General features: G+C 42.4%; 1 protein-coding gene and 1 long non-coding RNA gene across 10 annotated transcripts in view; both read left to right on the forward strand.

The window, feature by feature from the left end:
• The window catches only part of LOC147841212 (uncharacterized), a 1,204,737-nt gene that overhangs the window by 521,370 nt on the left and 666,594 nt on the right, over nucleotides 1–16,773 (forward strand). The window lies entirely within an intron of this gene.
• Nucleotides 1–16,773, forward strand: part of sipa1l2a (signal-induced proliferation-associated 1like 2, genome duplicate a) — a 288,056-nt gene that overhangs the window by 151,050 nt on the left and 120,233 nt on the right. For all 9 annotated transcript variants that reach the window (XR_015506408.1, XM_087279788.1, XM_087279790.1 and 6 more), the window contains exons 9-10: nucleotides 1,874–2,031; nucleotides 3,766–4,342. Coding sequence is in view for 8 of the 9 variants with exons in the window: in XM_087279788.1 (XP_087135914.1) it covers nucleotides 1,874–2,031; nucleotides 3,766–4,342 (735 nt within the window). In the remaining variant the exon portion in view is untranslated. The remainder of the gene's footprint in view (nucleotides 1–1,873; nucleotides 2,032–3,765; nucleotides 4,343–16,773) is intronic.

Raw genomic sequence — 16,773 nt, forward strand, 5'->3', positions numbered from 1 at the left:
TATTATTAAAGTATAATGATAGTATATTATTATTATTATTATTATTAACTGTAAATTGATTAATTGTATTATTATGTTTAATTAGCTATTTTATTACAAATGATGTATAATATAAATAATAATAATTTATATATAGTTAAAATATCTTAAACAAATAAAATGTCATACGTTTATTTTAATGAAAGTGTGTTTAGCATTTTATTTAATATAATTATTTTTATTCTTAAATACTGTCGAAATACACTTTCATCTAAATTATATTTGATAGCTTTTTTTTGTTTATATGTATTTATTTATAAATTGTATTTTAAAAGTATTATTATTATTATTATTAACTGTATTTGAAATTAATTGTATTAATTTTTAATTTGCTATATTATTAATTAATGCTAATTATGTATAATAATAAAAATTAATAATAATTATTATTTATAATTACACATATTAAATACATGAAAGTACTGTAAATGATAGTATTTATTATATTATAGAAAATAATTGTTAACAGAAGATGCAAGAAATGCCCTGTTTAAAATATCATTTACAGGATATACAAGAGTTATTTTATTTAGAAGAGAAGCTGCTTATTTTCTACTTTGAATATGAAAAGCACAGACAATGATTTGTTTTGTTTCCAAAAGTGCAAGTTATTTATTTTCACAAACTGTCTGTTGGTTTTAGGCAATGTGTGTTTTAGTCTCAGTTGTTCAGCATTGACGTTTAATAAATAATCACAGATAGTAGTGTGTGTGTTTCCTTCAATTATGTTAAAATTAAGTAATTCATCATTTTTAATGTAAATCATTCATTCAAAAATCTCTGACTTGTCATATGAGCATGTTTACTGTACAAAACATATCAGTGACCTATGATAGTAGTACACGTAGTTAAGCCTTTGAATGTCACTTTAAGCTGTAAAGAAGTGTCTTGAAGAATATCTAGTCTAATATTATTTACTGTCATCATGGCAAAGATAAAATAAATCAGTTATTAGAGATGAGTTATTAAAACTATTATAATTAAAAATGTGTTAAAGAAAATCTGCTTTCCATTAAACAGAAATTGGGTAAAAAATAAACGGGGGGCGAATAATTCTGACCTGTCAGGGCTCAACAATAAGGACTGCCCGATGGCCCAGGGCCAGCGTGAGAGATGCTCGGGACAGTAGACAGAATCATTGCTGGCCCGATCGGGGCAGTGCTGCCTTGTCACTAAATTTAAATAGACGGCAACATGACCATAACATCAAATTATGAGGCTAAAAGAAAACGTCTGTTTCTAACGTTGTGGAAACATTTAAATGAGTACAGCACGAAAAAAAAATTTTGAAGTGATGTTTTGCATAGTTTGTCGTCACTTTTAAGTCAGCCACCTTTTTTTTTTGGAATAAAATACCTGCGCATTTTCCATACTGCTATGTTTTACTGCTAAATATTTAACATTTTTCAAACATTTAAATTCTGCATTCACATACATTATTTCGTGACACATTATTTAATATATGTGGCTAATAAATAGCAATTAACTTTTTTTTTTTTTTTCGCGGGGCCATTGAAAATTTTGCCAGGGCAAGTAAAAATCTGAAACACTGGTCCAATCGGGCCAGTTGAAAAAATCTTTAGCGTTGAACCCTGCCTGTACATATTACAGGTACAACAAAATAACTAAACCAGAAATAAACATACAAGTATCGGCAAAAATATCCAATATACTCTAACAAAATGTGCAAATTTCTGTTTAGTAAAAAGTATTAGTCTTCCATTTGAGATGACACTCAACTGTATACTAGACACTTGAATGTGTAAGTGCATAAGTGTTTAGTGTGCTATTTGGGACGCAACTATTGATTTGTGTTGTTTCTCCTCTCCCACAGCTGCTCAGAAAGAGACACATAGGAAATGACATCGTCACCATCGTTTTTCAGGAGCCTGGTGCTTTGCCCTTCACTCCCAAAAACATCCGCTCGCATTTCCAGCACGTGTTCGTCATCGTCAAAGTGCACAACCCCTGCACTGAGAACGTCTGCTACAGGTCAGTCACTATGAGCTCTGAAGGTCAGCTATTATAACATAATTCCTAAATGATTAGCCGCTTTTCCACTATCATGCTGAATCGTTCGTTATGCTGAACCGTTCCGTTCTGTGCCAAACCAGGCCAGACAGCACTGATAATGCATCAAAGAGCATAAAATCACCAAGAGGCAACACTCTAGTGCGATTTTGGAAACAGCCACTAGATGGCGCGGCAGCCATTTTTAAATGAAAACTCCAATAGAACAACAGCAAATTATAAGTCTGTGAAATAAACTATTAAAAGTGCTGATAATTTTGCTAGTAAGTGTTGTATTGTCGTCTTTCAGGTTGTATCTCAGCTTTAATGCGCTTTTTAAATAGATTAATAAAAAAACAAAGCAGCTGCTTGCCATCGCGACAGCAATAAGATCCAATGGACAGCCGACCGATTTCACTCCAAAATGGCGGAATCCGGGGCTGTTGCAATGGAACGTTCTATTGAGTGTCGCCTCTTGTTCATTCGAAGCTCTTTGCTGTCGTGCTGCAACAAAGCTCTTTGAAACATTACATCAGTTGTTGCCTTGGTAACGCTATGCAAGCGGCTCCCTTTGTTCAATTAAATTTAAATATTAGCTGAAACTTGTGTTTTCATGTTTAAAAAAAACGAAAGCAACAGTGTGACTGAGCACTGTTATGCCGACATCGATGGTGTTAAGTGTATCTTTATTCGCTTTATTCAATGCGCAGCAGAAGAAAAAGTTTTTCAGCGGTGCATGTAGTCGTTGGTAAAGTTCTCACCTGAATCACAGCGAGTTTTTGTGCTACCAAATTCAGCGCTGCATGCAATAAGCACACGCTCAGTCAGGCGAATTAAAGGCCTCATTGCCTAGGATGTCAATCAAATTAATCAAGCTCTAGACATGACCAAACAATAGGCTTTATTATTATTTCTAAGATTTTAGATGACGGGTTAATAGTTATATTATACATGGTTACTTATATTCAAGTCAATGAAATATTAACTTTATTAAATAAAATATCTTCATAAGAAGATGCAGGGTGTGAAGATGCACGATGTGCAGCTCCTGAAACTACGGATACTGGAAGCCTGTGCTGGCATTTCTCCTACGGTGTTGCTATCAGTGTGTGAAGAGGAGTAGAAGAGGGTTGCATTGACAATCCACCACAATGAGCAGCACATTGAACACATTTTATAAGTATTCAGAAACTTGTAAATAACTCATGAAAGAATAAAGTTAGAATAAAACCAAGCACACCATTGATTTTCTTGTGAAATTCCCAATAAGTTTGATGTGTCACATGACCCACTTACTGATGACAAAAACAAAAGTTGGATCCAAGATGGCCGACTTCAAAATGGCCACCATGGTCACCACCCATCTTGAAAAGTTTGCTCCCTCACATATACTAATGTGCCACAAACAGGACGTTAATATCTCCAACCATTCCCATTTTATTAAGGCGTATCCATATAAATGGCCCACCCTGTATTATGCTGCTGAACAAATCGCCCCAAAAGGGGACAGTAAAGTCTACAGTAACCATCAGAGCTCTCTCAATACCACACTGCAGATAAACTATTACACTGTAATACCCCAAATGATTGATTTCATTAAGAATTGAATGTTTTTTGGTGTTGTAGCTCATGTCCATGTGTTGTGTGCTAAGTCTATATATTGGTTATTGTGACAGGCCTAGCACACCCTCAAATCTCTCCTCATTTTTTCTGCAGTGTTGCAGTTTCCAGATCGAAAGACGTGCCTCCATTCGGCCCTCCAATTCCCAAAGGCGTGACTTTTCCCAAATCAGCCGTGTTCAGGGACTTCCTCCTGGCCAAGGTGATCAACGGCGAAAACGCGGCTCATAAATCTGAGAAGTTTCGTGCCATGGCCACCCGAACGCGCCAGGAGTATCTAAAGGACCTAGCGGAGAACTTTGTAAGCACGACTACTGTGGATTCAGCGGTGAAGTTCAGCTTCATTACTCTCGGAGCTAAAAAGAAGGAGCGGGTTAAACCACGGAAAGACGCTCATCTGCAGAGTAACGGCGCGGTGACCTGGAGCGTGGTGGCCAGAGATTTCGGCCAATCAACAGATGTTGAATGTCTGCTGGGAATGTCCAATGAGTTCATCGTGTTGGTGGAGGAAGAGTCCAAAAACGTGATCTTCAACTGCTCCTGTCGGGACGTGATCGGATGGTCGTCTGGAATCATGAGCATCAAGATCTTCTACGAGCGCGGAGAGTGCGTGATGTTTTCTGCGCACGATAACTGCGGGGAGGACATTCGGGAGATCGTGCAGAGGCTGGAGGTGAGAGCATTTCTCTGGGATTTATGAGATGTTTGGTTTATGTTTATTTCTTTTTACCATCAATTTTTGTTTTTATTTAGTATTTTTCGAACACAGAAAAACATGCCATAGAAAATCTGCATGTAGCAAAGTGCGCAGATATACATGTAATACCCAATATACAGGTTGTTGAATAATAGTATTACTAATAGTGCCAGCAATAACAACAATAGTGGCAATAAAAAGAAAAAACTGAAGAGTAAAGACAAGGACATACTAAAACAAAAAATTAATAATAATAAAAAAATATATATATATTTATATACATATTAGGCTTGGGCGGTAATACGGTAATATGGTATACCGCGGGATCTAAAAATAGCTACGGTGTCAGTTTTAATACCGTTATACCGTCAAAAAAAAAACAAAAAAACAATGCACTTAAATATGAGACAAGTATTAAATATTAGTTATTATTTATTAAATGCCTACAAATACGTATGTGTGATTGTCATCATGGAACAGTGTGGAGGAGAGAAAGAGAGAGAGAGAAAGGTGAGGTGCCGAGTCGCGCACCAAGTGACCTGCAGTTTGGCAGTATGTCTAGTTTCGACCGAATCAGAAGAGAGAAGTGGTAAATGCGAACTAGAGTGAGCGGCGTATCTGAATAGGGGCGTGTGCGTGCGAGACATACCTGAAGAGCGGTTGGGGTGAGTTGTGCGCGACGTACCTGAAGAGCTGTGAGGGATGCGCTACAGAGGGGTGTGCGACGTATTTAAGGACCAGACGGAAGTTGCGCGATTTCGGGAGATTATCAATCATTTGCAGGCATCCAGCAGTCGCTATGCGTTTGCGGGATACTCCCGGAACTTCCAGGAGACTTGGGATGTCTGTGAATATGTGTGTGTGTGTGTGCATGCGTGTGTGCTTGCGTGCGTGCGTATTTGTAATTTAGAGAAAGCGTCCTGCGCCTATCTCTAACGCCCTATTCACCCGGGGCATCAGCGTCAACGCTTCCCATTCACTTTGAATGGGCGATGTCAGACGTTACCGAACTGCATTGTGGATCCATCGGCGCCGCTTCAAAGGCATTGCTCGCTGCAGATGTTGGGACTAGCTCAACTTTTCAAGCGCCGACGGAAGCGTCAACCAATCAGATCGCTGTATGCAAATACACCAGCTAGACAGTGGCCTATTGCTGACTGAATTTCATTGGCTGAGGCTGCTATGAGGATCGCTTCAGCCCCAACTTCAGACACGCCTTCAATCAAGCCTGGACGCTGAAGCCCCGTGTAAATGGGGCGTAATACGAACAAGACAGACAGGTGACTGCAAACCTAAGGTTGCATATCAATATTCAGTTTCTGAATGGTTTAGGCACAAGCCAACAGTTTGGTGATGCTGTCTGAGCCTTACGTCTTAATTGTTTTTATTATGCACGGTAATACCGGAGGCTGAGGTAAAAAAGGGAGGAGGTTTGATGGTATCAAAATTTGGATTCCGCCCAAGCCTAATACATTTACACATACACAATAAATACATACACATAAAACAAAAGGCAATAAGCCAAATCTGTATTTAGGAGTCTCTATGCATTTGCATACAACTCTATGCACCACATACACTCTTATAGGGTTATAAATAGTATATAGACGTCTCAATAGTCCTAGCTGGCATCCTTAAAAGCTAGATACTGATAGTCGAGCGACTTTAACAGGCTTGAACATTCAGCCAAAAGCACAGATGAGGAGCAGCGCCAAGAAAAACACTAAACCCACGGCAGTCAGAAATGTCAGACATCGATATGTTCCTCTGAGGAATCCTGTAAGAGGATTAGGATGATTTCTGAAGCTCATTCAGGACAGATTCCATCAGGCCCAGCTCTTCACAGGTAGACATGACCATACTGTATGTACAGCAGGGCGTTTAATTAAGGATCCCTTTACTTTCTGATAAAACACCAAGCCTGGAGATCCCCACAGAATAGTGATTTGAGGAATAATTAGATCGTTACCCAAGATAACACCACCACTAGCTTTCTTTTACAGCCTGGAGAGGAGAAGAGTTGGCATGTTTTGAGTGGGACTGATTGGATTTGGATAAGGGAAAGGATTGAGTTGAGGAAAAAGATGTCTGAATGAAAGTGTCCTGAAGTGTTCAGGAAGATGATTAAGAATGGAGGCTTGTTTCTGATGCATAATAAAAATAAAGAAAGGCAGAATTGCATGATGTAAATTTAATAGGATTGCAAGATAACGGTACGTTAAAGGAGAAAGTTTGAATTTTTGGATGCAAACAGAAAGAAAGAAAGAAAGAAAGAAAGAAAGAAAGAAAGAAAGAAAGAAAGAAAGAAAGAAAGAAAGAAGGAAGAAAGAAAAATAAAAAAGAGAGAAAGGAAGAACGAAAGAGAGAAAAAAACGAAGAAAGAAAGAAAGGAGAAAAGAAGAAAGGAAGGAAGAAAGAAAGAAGGAAGGAGAAAGAGAAAGAAAAAGAACAAAAGAATAATGAAAGAAAAAAAGAATGAAAGAAAGAAAGAAAAAAAGAAAGAAAGAAAAAAGAGAAAGAAAGAAAGAAAGAAAGAAGAAAAAACAAAGAAAGAAAAATAGAAAAAGAAAGAGAAAGACTAAGAAAAAGGAAGAAAAAAGAAAGGAAGACAGGAAGAAAGAAAGATAGGTGGGTGGGTGGGGGTGGGGTTGAAAGATGTAAATTTGGGAGAAATCTGATTTGCAAGATGTAAAATATGAAATAGGAGGAGTAATCTTAAAGCGGAAATGAAGCACTCGGTCAAGTTTATGTTATTTTGTTATTTGGATTCCACTTTAATGAAAGTATATTAAACAGACTCGATTAATGTAACCATTTAGCAGAAAACAGCATGTTTCGCCATAGATTTTAGACCTAGGGCACAGCCATCTTGGAATGTCGCTGCTGGGCTCGAAATAGCGACCATTTTGGTCGCATATGCGCCCGAAATTTAAGCTATGCGACCTCATAATATATATTGGGAGCATTCGTGCGACTGCATATAATGGTTGTAGTGCGACCTGTTTTGGTTTTTATCTAAAAACGTATTAAAATCGGTCTTCCCTGCCGCTATATTGGTTCATATTAGCTGTCAATCACTCAAGACTTTCCGCTGTCAGATGACCGGGAGGGAGCTTTTGTGACCGCGGGGAATGCAAACGGCTGAAGAGTGAAAAGTACACTGACTCTCGATTCGTTGCATGCACTGAGTGTTCAGCCAACACAATCTCACGGCAATTCGTAACATTGTCATACGTTTCCTCGTGAGATCAGGCTGCAACAGCGCAAATGTCCGCTAAAACAACATCGCCAAAGAAGCTTGCTGAGTTTAAACTGATGCGGGTTATAACAAAGAACAGTATTGCACCAGTGGTCATCGGGAGAATCCTGCTCTGACCCCCTCATATATTGGGCCGGCTGACTCGCATGCTTTCCCGCAAACACAGAAAAATTAAATTTAGCGCGTAACGAGGCTGAGCATTAACACAACACGAACCGAAAACAAAACTTTTAAAAGTGAGACTTTTCTTCCTTTCTTTTGTCCGTTCTTTCTTGAGGTGTAAATTATTTTTCTATTTAATTACCCATGACTGCTTTACAGCTTTCAGCATTGAATTGAATGAGTACTTATATTATTTAGTTTGTTTTGTAGCAGAAATAGGCTAGTATTTATTAAATTGACATGCATATAAAAACAATAGTACAAAATAGATATTTCTTACTACAATGCTTCATTTGTGTTTGATGCAAACCATCAATTTATTTTTCATAAAGTAACAGCAGGACTTTATATAGCAGATAACTTACATTAAAGCACATTCAAGGCAGCATGATGATGAGAAATATAATTCATTATTAGTATTATTGTCATCATCGTCATCATTAATATTTTATAATTATTCAACATTAATTTTAGAATTATTGCACAATATTAAATCATCACAGCATTAGTTAGATAGTTTTTTCTGGGTTTTGTTAGTCCCAATTGATGTTGTTTTCAGATACAATAAATCCCTTAATATACAACTTGTCGATATCATTAATTTTTGTTGACTGCTCCTAAATTTTTTCTGGTGCTCCTAAATATTTCAGGTTGGGAGCACCGGTGCTACCAAGTAAGAAAGTTAATTTTGAGCCCTGCGCTGTGTCTGACGTCACAGGGTTGGTTGAGTTCCCTGCGCTGAACAGAAACATTGGAAGTAAAAGAGACTGTAAAGCCTAATTTAACTCAATGCGTGAAGTTGTGGAAGTGGAGCTGCTGCAAATACAAGCATCAGATGTGTGTTGAATATAAAAGTAGATATATTTATTCTACTTTTCTTTTTTTCCTCTTTTAATTACCGATCATTTAATGCGCTTTGATTCACTCTTTGTATTACGCCGCCTGACTGGGTTTCCACCATGATTGTAACGGACTGAACACAGAGACTGGACAGCCTAATTTAACCCAATGCATGAAGTTGTGGACGAGCATCACAGTGTTACTGCAAATACAACAAATACAAGCATTAAAGTGTCTTCAGTTGAGTCTTTTTCTTTTGTTAATACTGTTCGATTGATGCAACTGAATCGATTCAGTTGTTCCGAAACAGAGATTAAAATTATTACAGTGTTGCTCTTTGCTCTTGGTGCGGTTCGCTTTCACACGGCAAAGTTTCTAAACGGAAAAAGAGCTAAAACAAGTCACGTGTAAGTAAACTCTCCTCACATTGGTCAGTTTCACGGTTTATTTTGCAGAGTCCCGCTCAGCTGTCAGGGGGTGGTGGTGGTTTGGTGGTGTTTGATGTTGCGCGCGACGTGTCTGAAGAGCGAGGAGGGATGCGGTGGGGAGGGGTGAGACGGATGCGAGATGTATTTGAGGACCGGAAGGGAGACGCGCAAATTCCGGGAGATTATCACTCGTTTGCAGGCACTCAGGAGTCTCTGTGCATTTGCAGAAGACTAAGAAACTTCCGGGAGACTTGGGATGTCTGGAATGACCTCCCGCCCTGCTCATAATTCTCTCTTTATATAGCCGTATGCCTATTACATATCCATAAAACACTGTGATATAACCGGGCTTGGATCGTATCGCTTTCTCACTGCAATCGATCCGCTCCAGAGTTCGTTTCAATCAAGCCGAGACCACCTCATTCAAGCGATCTCGGCTCGATTGTTTTGCCGTGGATCTGAGAGCGATTGGTGGTTTCACATATGCCAAACAAACCGCGCTAACTGGGCAAACGAGACAGGTTCTGAAACAAAAGTCTAGGTGTGAAAGCACTCTAAAGCCTGGTTTATACTTCTGCGTCAAGTGACCGGTGTAATCCACGGCGCATGCAACGCGTGTAGCTGTGCATTTATACTTCTGCGCGCTGTCTCCGTTGGTCTGCATTAACACTTCCGAAACGCTAGTTGGCAGTGAGGTGTAAATGTTCCTGTGTGTCGAGTTTCTTTGGTGCTGTTTTGCTTTTCCTAATCACTTCCTGGATGTACAAGTGGCTCAAAATCGCTCATTTTGAGGCAGGAACTGGCAGACGTGCAACAACTTTAACTATGAGGTAAACACAAAACAAAACTTTCCATCCGGAGCTCCTTCACGGGACTCCACACTTGTAAACAATCGCTCCATACGGGTCGCGCCAATCGCGCGGCTCTAGGCCTCGCCCAGACTCGTCAGCGCTACCAACCCCACCAATCACAGAGCTTTCGCTACGCGTCGTTGCGACGGGTAGTTACATTTTTTGAGAGGTGCACGTCTGCGACGGCTACAGTGAAGGGCTATGCGTCAATGCCGTAGCATACGCGTGTGTTTGACGCAGAAGTATAAATCAGCCTTAAGTCACGTCTGTAACTCGATCTCTCAACATGTATGAAGGATAAAAACCTGCCATAAGAAACACCGCGCTGATCTTAGTTTGGTTTGAACACGAGCAGAGGTGAGGGAGGAGCTGTAGCAGTGAAAAGTGAAAGTACCCGCCCCCATTACTTTCAGAATCAGTGATTCACTCTGTGTATTATGCTGCCTGAATGCCTGTGGTTACAACTAGGTCCGGTGCTGACGTAATGGGGGCATAAAAAAAAAACTTTAAAACACCCGTCCCGTATTGATTCAAAACAGGATGCACATTTTCTTTCTCTAATACAAGACGATTCAGTATTTTAAGCGACGGCTGGCAACCCTACTCGCACTTGACGCTTCATCTGTATCTGGTGTGAATGCACCATAAGACCAAGCATCTGTTCAAATGTGCAAAACTGGTGCAAGTGTGGGTTAAAGTGTCAGGCGGTTTGTCAAACCCACTTACCTGTGTGAGGCACACTCAGAATCATGAATCAGAGTCATATGTTAGTGTGAGTGAGTGGTGTTATTGAATGCTTTGGGAACGGGCAGATCTGCAGGGATTACTGAGCTCCGCTGGGTGCGAGCAGGATTACAGCCTCCTGCGTTTGGCCTCATTTCCTGCCACTGCCAGCAGACTCGATGATCCCACAACACATGTTTCTCATTCAGGAGTCGTCATGACACAAACCCTGTGTCACCTGTCTGCGCTTCGGTGATTTGATGGAGATTATAAATTGCCATGTTGGTGACACAATAGGATTGGGTTTATATGAGGACGACAGCATCTTCATTATGATGCAAAGCAGAGAAAGGGGATGTTCACACCGTCTGAAAACTGTGCTCTGCAACTGTGTTGAAAAAAGACCCCTAGCGTTCCAAAAAACACTTGTCATGCTAACTTACTAGGGCTGTTCAATTTCAGTTTCAATTCTGATTTTGGCCTCCAGCGATTATGAAAAAACATGAATCAAGATTAAACGATTATTGCATCATATCCTTCCCCTTTCCAGCAGTGCACATGTCTTTCACTGCAGAGCTCGGTTTCACATGAAAATGAGTAAAAGCATGTAATGGAAGGTGACTTTTGCAGCATGGGATGCGCTTCATTTGTTGATGTTTTTAAAAATGCAAAAGAATGCTGTTGTGTGTGTGTGTGTGTGCTGATCCTCTGCAAGCAGAACACACACACACACACACACACACACACCATGTAGTCATCTCACAGTGAGTGCCTAAATGTTCATTTACACTACCTGACAAAAGTCTTGTCATGGATCCCAGTTGTAAGAGCAACAAATAATGACTTAACTTGTAGCTGATCATTTGGAAAAGTGGCAGAAGGTAAATTTTTCCCATGAATGATCTGTTGAGCTGCATCTCAATCATCACAAATACTGCAGCAGACCTACAGGAACCAGCATGGACTCAAGATTCTCACAGAAATCAGTCAAGATTGGTGAAGGAAAAATCATGGTTTAGGGTTGCATTCAGTATGGGGACGCGCGAGAGATCTGCAGAGTGGATGACAACATCAACAGCCTGAGGTATCAAGACATTTGGCTGCCCATTACAGACATCCCAGGTCTCCCAGAAGTTGCGGGAGTATCCTGCAAATGCATAGAGACTCCCGGATGCCCACAAATAAATCATAATCTCTTGGAAATCACGCGTCTCCCACCCAGTCCTTAAATACGTTGCACACCCCTCTCTCCACCGCATCTCTCCTAGCTCTTTAGGTTTGTCATGCGCAACTCACCCCCACCACTCTTTAGGTACATCGCACGCAACTCACCCCCACCACTCTTTAGATACGTCGCTCGCAACTCACCCCCACCACTCTTTAGATACGTCGCACGCAACTCACCCCCACCACTCTTTAGATACGTCGCTCGCAACTCACCCCCACCACTCTTTAGGTACATCGCACGCAACTCACCCCCACCACTCTTTAGGTACGTCGCACGCAACTCACCCCCACCACTCTTTAGGTACGTCGCTCGCAACTCACCCCCACCACTCTTTAGGTACATCGCACGCAACTCACCCCCACCACTCTTTAGATACGTCGCACGCAACTCACCCCCACCACTCTTTAGGTACGTCGCTCGCAACTCACCCCCACCACTCTTTAGGTACGTCGCGCACAACTCACCCCCACCGCTGTTTAGGTACGTCGCTCGCAACTCACCCCCACCACTCTTTAGATGCGTCGCACGCAACTCACCCCCACCACTCTTTAGGTACGTCGCTCGCAACTCACCCCCACCACTCTTTAGGTACGTCGCGCACAACTCACCCCCACCGCTGTTTAGGTACGTCGCTCGCAACTCACCCCCACCACTCTTTAGATGCGTCGCACGCAACTCACCCCCACCACTCTTTAGGTACGTCGCGCACAACTCACCCCCACCACTCTCTTTAGGTACGTCGCGCACAACTCACCCCCACCGATGTTTAGGTACGTCGCTCGCAACTCACCCCCACCACTCTTTAGATACGTCGCTCGCAACTCACCCCCACCACTCTTTAGATACGTCGCACGCAACTCACCCCCACCACTCTTTAGATACGTCGCGCACAACTCACCCCCACCGCTGTTTAGGTACGTCGCTCGCAACTCACCCCCACCACTCTTTAGGTACGTCGCTCGCAACTCACCCCCACCACTCTTTAGGTACGTCGCTCGCAACTCACCCCCACCACTCTTTAGGTACGTCGCACGCAACTCACCCCCACCACTCGCGCACAACTCACCCCCACCACTCGCGCACAACTCACCCCCACCACTCTTTAGGTACATCGCACGCAACTCACCCCCACCACTTTTTAGGTACATCGCTCGCAACTCACCCCCACCACTCTTTAGGTACGTTGCGTGCAACTCACCCCCACCACTCTTTAGATACGTCGCACGCAACTCACCCCCACCACTCTTTAGGTACGTCGCTCGCAACTCACCCCCACCACTCTTTAGGTACGTTGCGTGCAACTCACCCCCACCACTCGCGCACAACTCACCCCCACCGTTGTTTAGGTACGTCGCGTGCAACTCACCCCCACCACTCGCGCAACTCACCCCCACCGCTGTTTAGGAACGTCGTGCGCAACTCACCCCCCCACCGCTGTTTACCCTGCTGAAAAATCCAGCTTAAACCAGCCTAGGCTGGTTGGCTGGTTTTAGCTGGTCGACCAGGCTGGTTTTAGAGGGGTTTTGGCCTCTTCCACGCTGGTTTCCAGCCATTTCCAGCCTGGTCTTAGCTGGTCAGGCTGGAAGATGACCAGCTAAAACCAGCTTGACCAGCCTAGCCAAGCTGGGAGTCCAGCCAAAACCAGCTATGTCCAGCTTAAACCAGCCTGGAAATGGCCAAAACCCCTCTAAAACCAGGCTGGTCAACCACCTAAAACCAGCCAACCAGCCTAGGCTGGTTAAAGCTGGATTTTTCAGCAGGGTAGGTACGTCGCGCACGACTCACCCCCAATGCTCTTTAGGTACGTCTCGCACACCCACGCCCCTACTACTCAGATATGTTGCTCACTTTCGCCGCATTTTGTGACAGGATAGTCTATACACACACAGCTTTCTGACGCTGCCTACCGAGTGCATCTAAGCTACCAAGAAATGTAGTTGATGAGTTTTTGATGAATGAGTTTTTTTTTTTCTCCCATTCGCCGTGCGGTATCAAACATTGTATTAAACTACACTCTTCCAGCAGTTTCTCGCATCCAATATCTCGTTTGTCGCGGGGGACATGCAGGAAACGTTCCTGAATGAAAGTGAAAGTGCCAAACTGCAGTTAAAGTCAACAAATTAATAATTCGGCAAGTAATTTCATTACTGATGTCCATGTAAATGCAGTCACTGTCTTTCTCGTGCTCGTGTCTGTATCTAGAAGTATCACTGTAAAACACCCGAGAGGAGAGGAACAGTCACGCCAGCATGTCAAATAGACCACAGTGAGAGAGAGAGAGAGAGAGAAATGGAGTACTTTCATTCTCTCAATTGCAGTGAAATTTCTGCTGTGTTAGGCCGTACTCACACTAGGTACAGTTGCCTCGAACCGGGCCACAGCACGCTTGTCCCCCCTCCCGTCTCCCCCGACGGCCCGCGCTCACACCATATCGGGCCTCGGCACGCTTACGTCATCGCTGCTGCGCTGTTCAGAAGCGCTCTCTATGGCAAGCCTTTTTAGTATTTAAATCTTTGTTCTGACTCCATAAATATATTTAGATATCTCTAATTATATTTTGACTAGTCATAATTATAATTTGACTAGTCAGAATAACATTTAGAGATATCTGCAAATATTTTTCAATGGAAGTCAATGGAGGAATATGACTAGTCATAATATATTTGCAGATATCTCCAATCTGATTTCGTACTAGTACAATTGTAATTGCAGATATCACTAATTGTCATTCTGACTAGTCGAATTATAATTATGACTAGTCAAAATATAATTAGAGATATCTCTAAATATATTTATGGATAGTCAGAACAAGGTTTAAATGCTAAAACGGCTTGCCATACGCTCTCACTCAGCAGCACAGTGGAGATTTCTCTAGTTATATCCTTTCAGTCGTTTGATATGCCGTCAAATATTTCGCCAAACAGTCCTTAGGGATGCGGGGACATGCAGTCAGATATTTCGCCGAACAGATCCGCCCCTTTTGGCGCTCATAAACAATCATTAAGCTCTCGTGCTGCAGGATTGAGGAGGTCTGCTGAAGGTGCAGCTGTCGTGCTGTGAGGAGTTCTCGTCTTTAATAAACTACGGCAGTTTGCGTTCACTGAACAGTAAGAATGATTAATAAATCCATATCAAACAGCCCCTTAAAAGTCACGTCTCGCTTTCGGTTTCGGGCTTTGGCGCGTTTTGCACTCACACACAAGCGTACCGCGCCAAAGCCCAAGTGAACCGCGCTCAGGCACACCTCTTCCAACCAGGCCAGGGCCGGCCAAGTGAACCGTGCTTGAGCCCGATTCAGCGCACTCACACTTCTCAAACGATCCGGGAAACGGGCCTGGGCACGGTACGGATGGCATAGTGTGAGTAGGCCCTTAATGAAAGACTGTCCAGCATACACACACGCAGTGAAATAGTGCACAGTATCTGAGTTTTAATTAGTTGGAGCATTGTAAATGTTTGCGCTCGCCTCCCTTGCCATAGCGCATATGAGATAAATGACGTCAGTACATAATAACCGGTTATGATTATTACTGAACCGATACCGAATTGTCTGCGTCTGCATTGCGGTGCACCAAAGAAACAATTAATTTTGAAACCCCTACTCGACACTCCCACCTAAACAGAGCTGGACTCACCCATTTTCCTGACATTTTTCAAACTAGAGTTGTGAAAACACATTGCTGAGGCAGGGGGGTTTCATGGCCCTTTAAAGTCAAAGCGCAGCAGGTCAGAGCAGAGCTGGTGTCCTTTTTTCTGTGTTCATCACACACTGAGACAGACCAGCCGAACACTCGCACCTCAGGGGCTCCAGCACTGCCAGACCGACTGTGTGTGTGTGTGTGTGTGTGTGTGTGTGTGTGTGATCTGAGCTCGAGCGGGAAAATGACATCCTGTACCTGAAGAGCATCCAGCCAAGATCCAGCATGACCGCATACATTTGCATACTAAATGAGCCAATGAAAATCAAGGACAGGATAGGTCCGCTAACTGCTTATGCTAATCATGCCCTCTTATTTGACTTCCCACGTCTCCTCTAGTACAACAAAAGCTGTGCCAGTTCACACTTAACACCCATCATTAACACCTTTTAATGGGATTTGCAGTATTTATTCTGAATTATTTATTTGTGCGCCTCATCATTAAATATTATTTTAAAGGCAGCTAGTTATTTTAGAGTACCCACAATATGTTTGGATCCAGTGTGTTCAAGTGTTTGAATTCTTATTATTTGCTGGCTTTAAATTAATTCCGGAGACTTGCATTATTCCAGTTTGATGCAGACCTGCTTCTGTTTGTGCTGGGAGTTGGACGAGGAGGATGATGAGTAGAGCTTTACAATTCAGCCTCGGTTCTTTCTTTGGTTAGACAATATTCAGGGCCCTATCATACACCTGGTGCAATAAGGCACGAGACGTTTGGTGTGATTTGTTGCTATTTTCAGAACAACACAACCCTAATTTTTACATTTTGCGCCACGTTGGTTATATAGCAAATCCATTTGCACCACTTTGTTTACTCATGGGTGTTCCGATCTGAAAAGGAGGTGTTAAGGCGCATTGTTGACGCGTTGCTATTTTGAGGATCTGGAATAGACCGTGCCATTGACCAACTAAAAGCTGCTCTAAAGTCTAAAGTTGAGCGTGTAATGCCTAGTTCAGACTGCGTGATTTTAGCCCCGATTTTGGCTCGCCGACAGGTTTTGAGAAATCGCAGACAAATGCCTAAAATCACAGGCAAATCGCTGCTCGTGCACGTGAGTGACAATCACACAGTATGAATTATCAAAGACGCGATCTGAGAGAATCGCCGATGAGTCGCCGATGCCTGAGATATTTGGCGTGCTGAATATCTGGAGCTGTCGGCGATTCAAATCATGCCGTGTGAATTGAGTTTTGACTGAAAATAATATCAGCAAT

The sequence above is a fragment of the Danio rerio genome, chromosome 13 (genome assembly GCF_052040795.2).
Source record: "Danio rerio strain M-AB ecotype USA chromosome 13, GRCz13ab, whole genome shotgun sequence".
In the NCBI taxonomy this organism is placed as follows: Eukaryota; Metazoa; Chordata; class Actinopteri; order Cypriniformes; family Danionidae; genus Danio; species Danio rerio.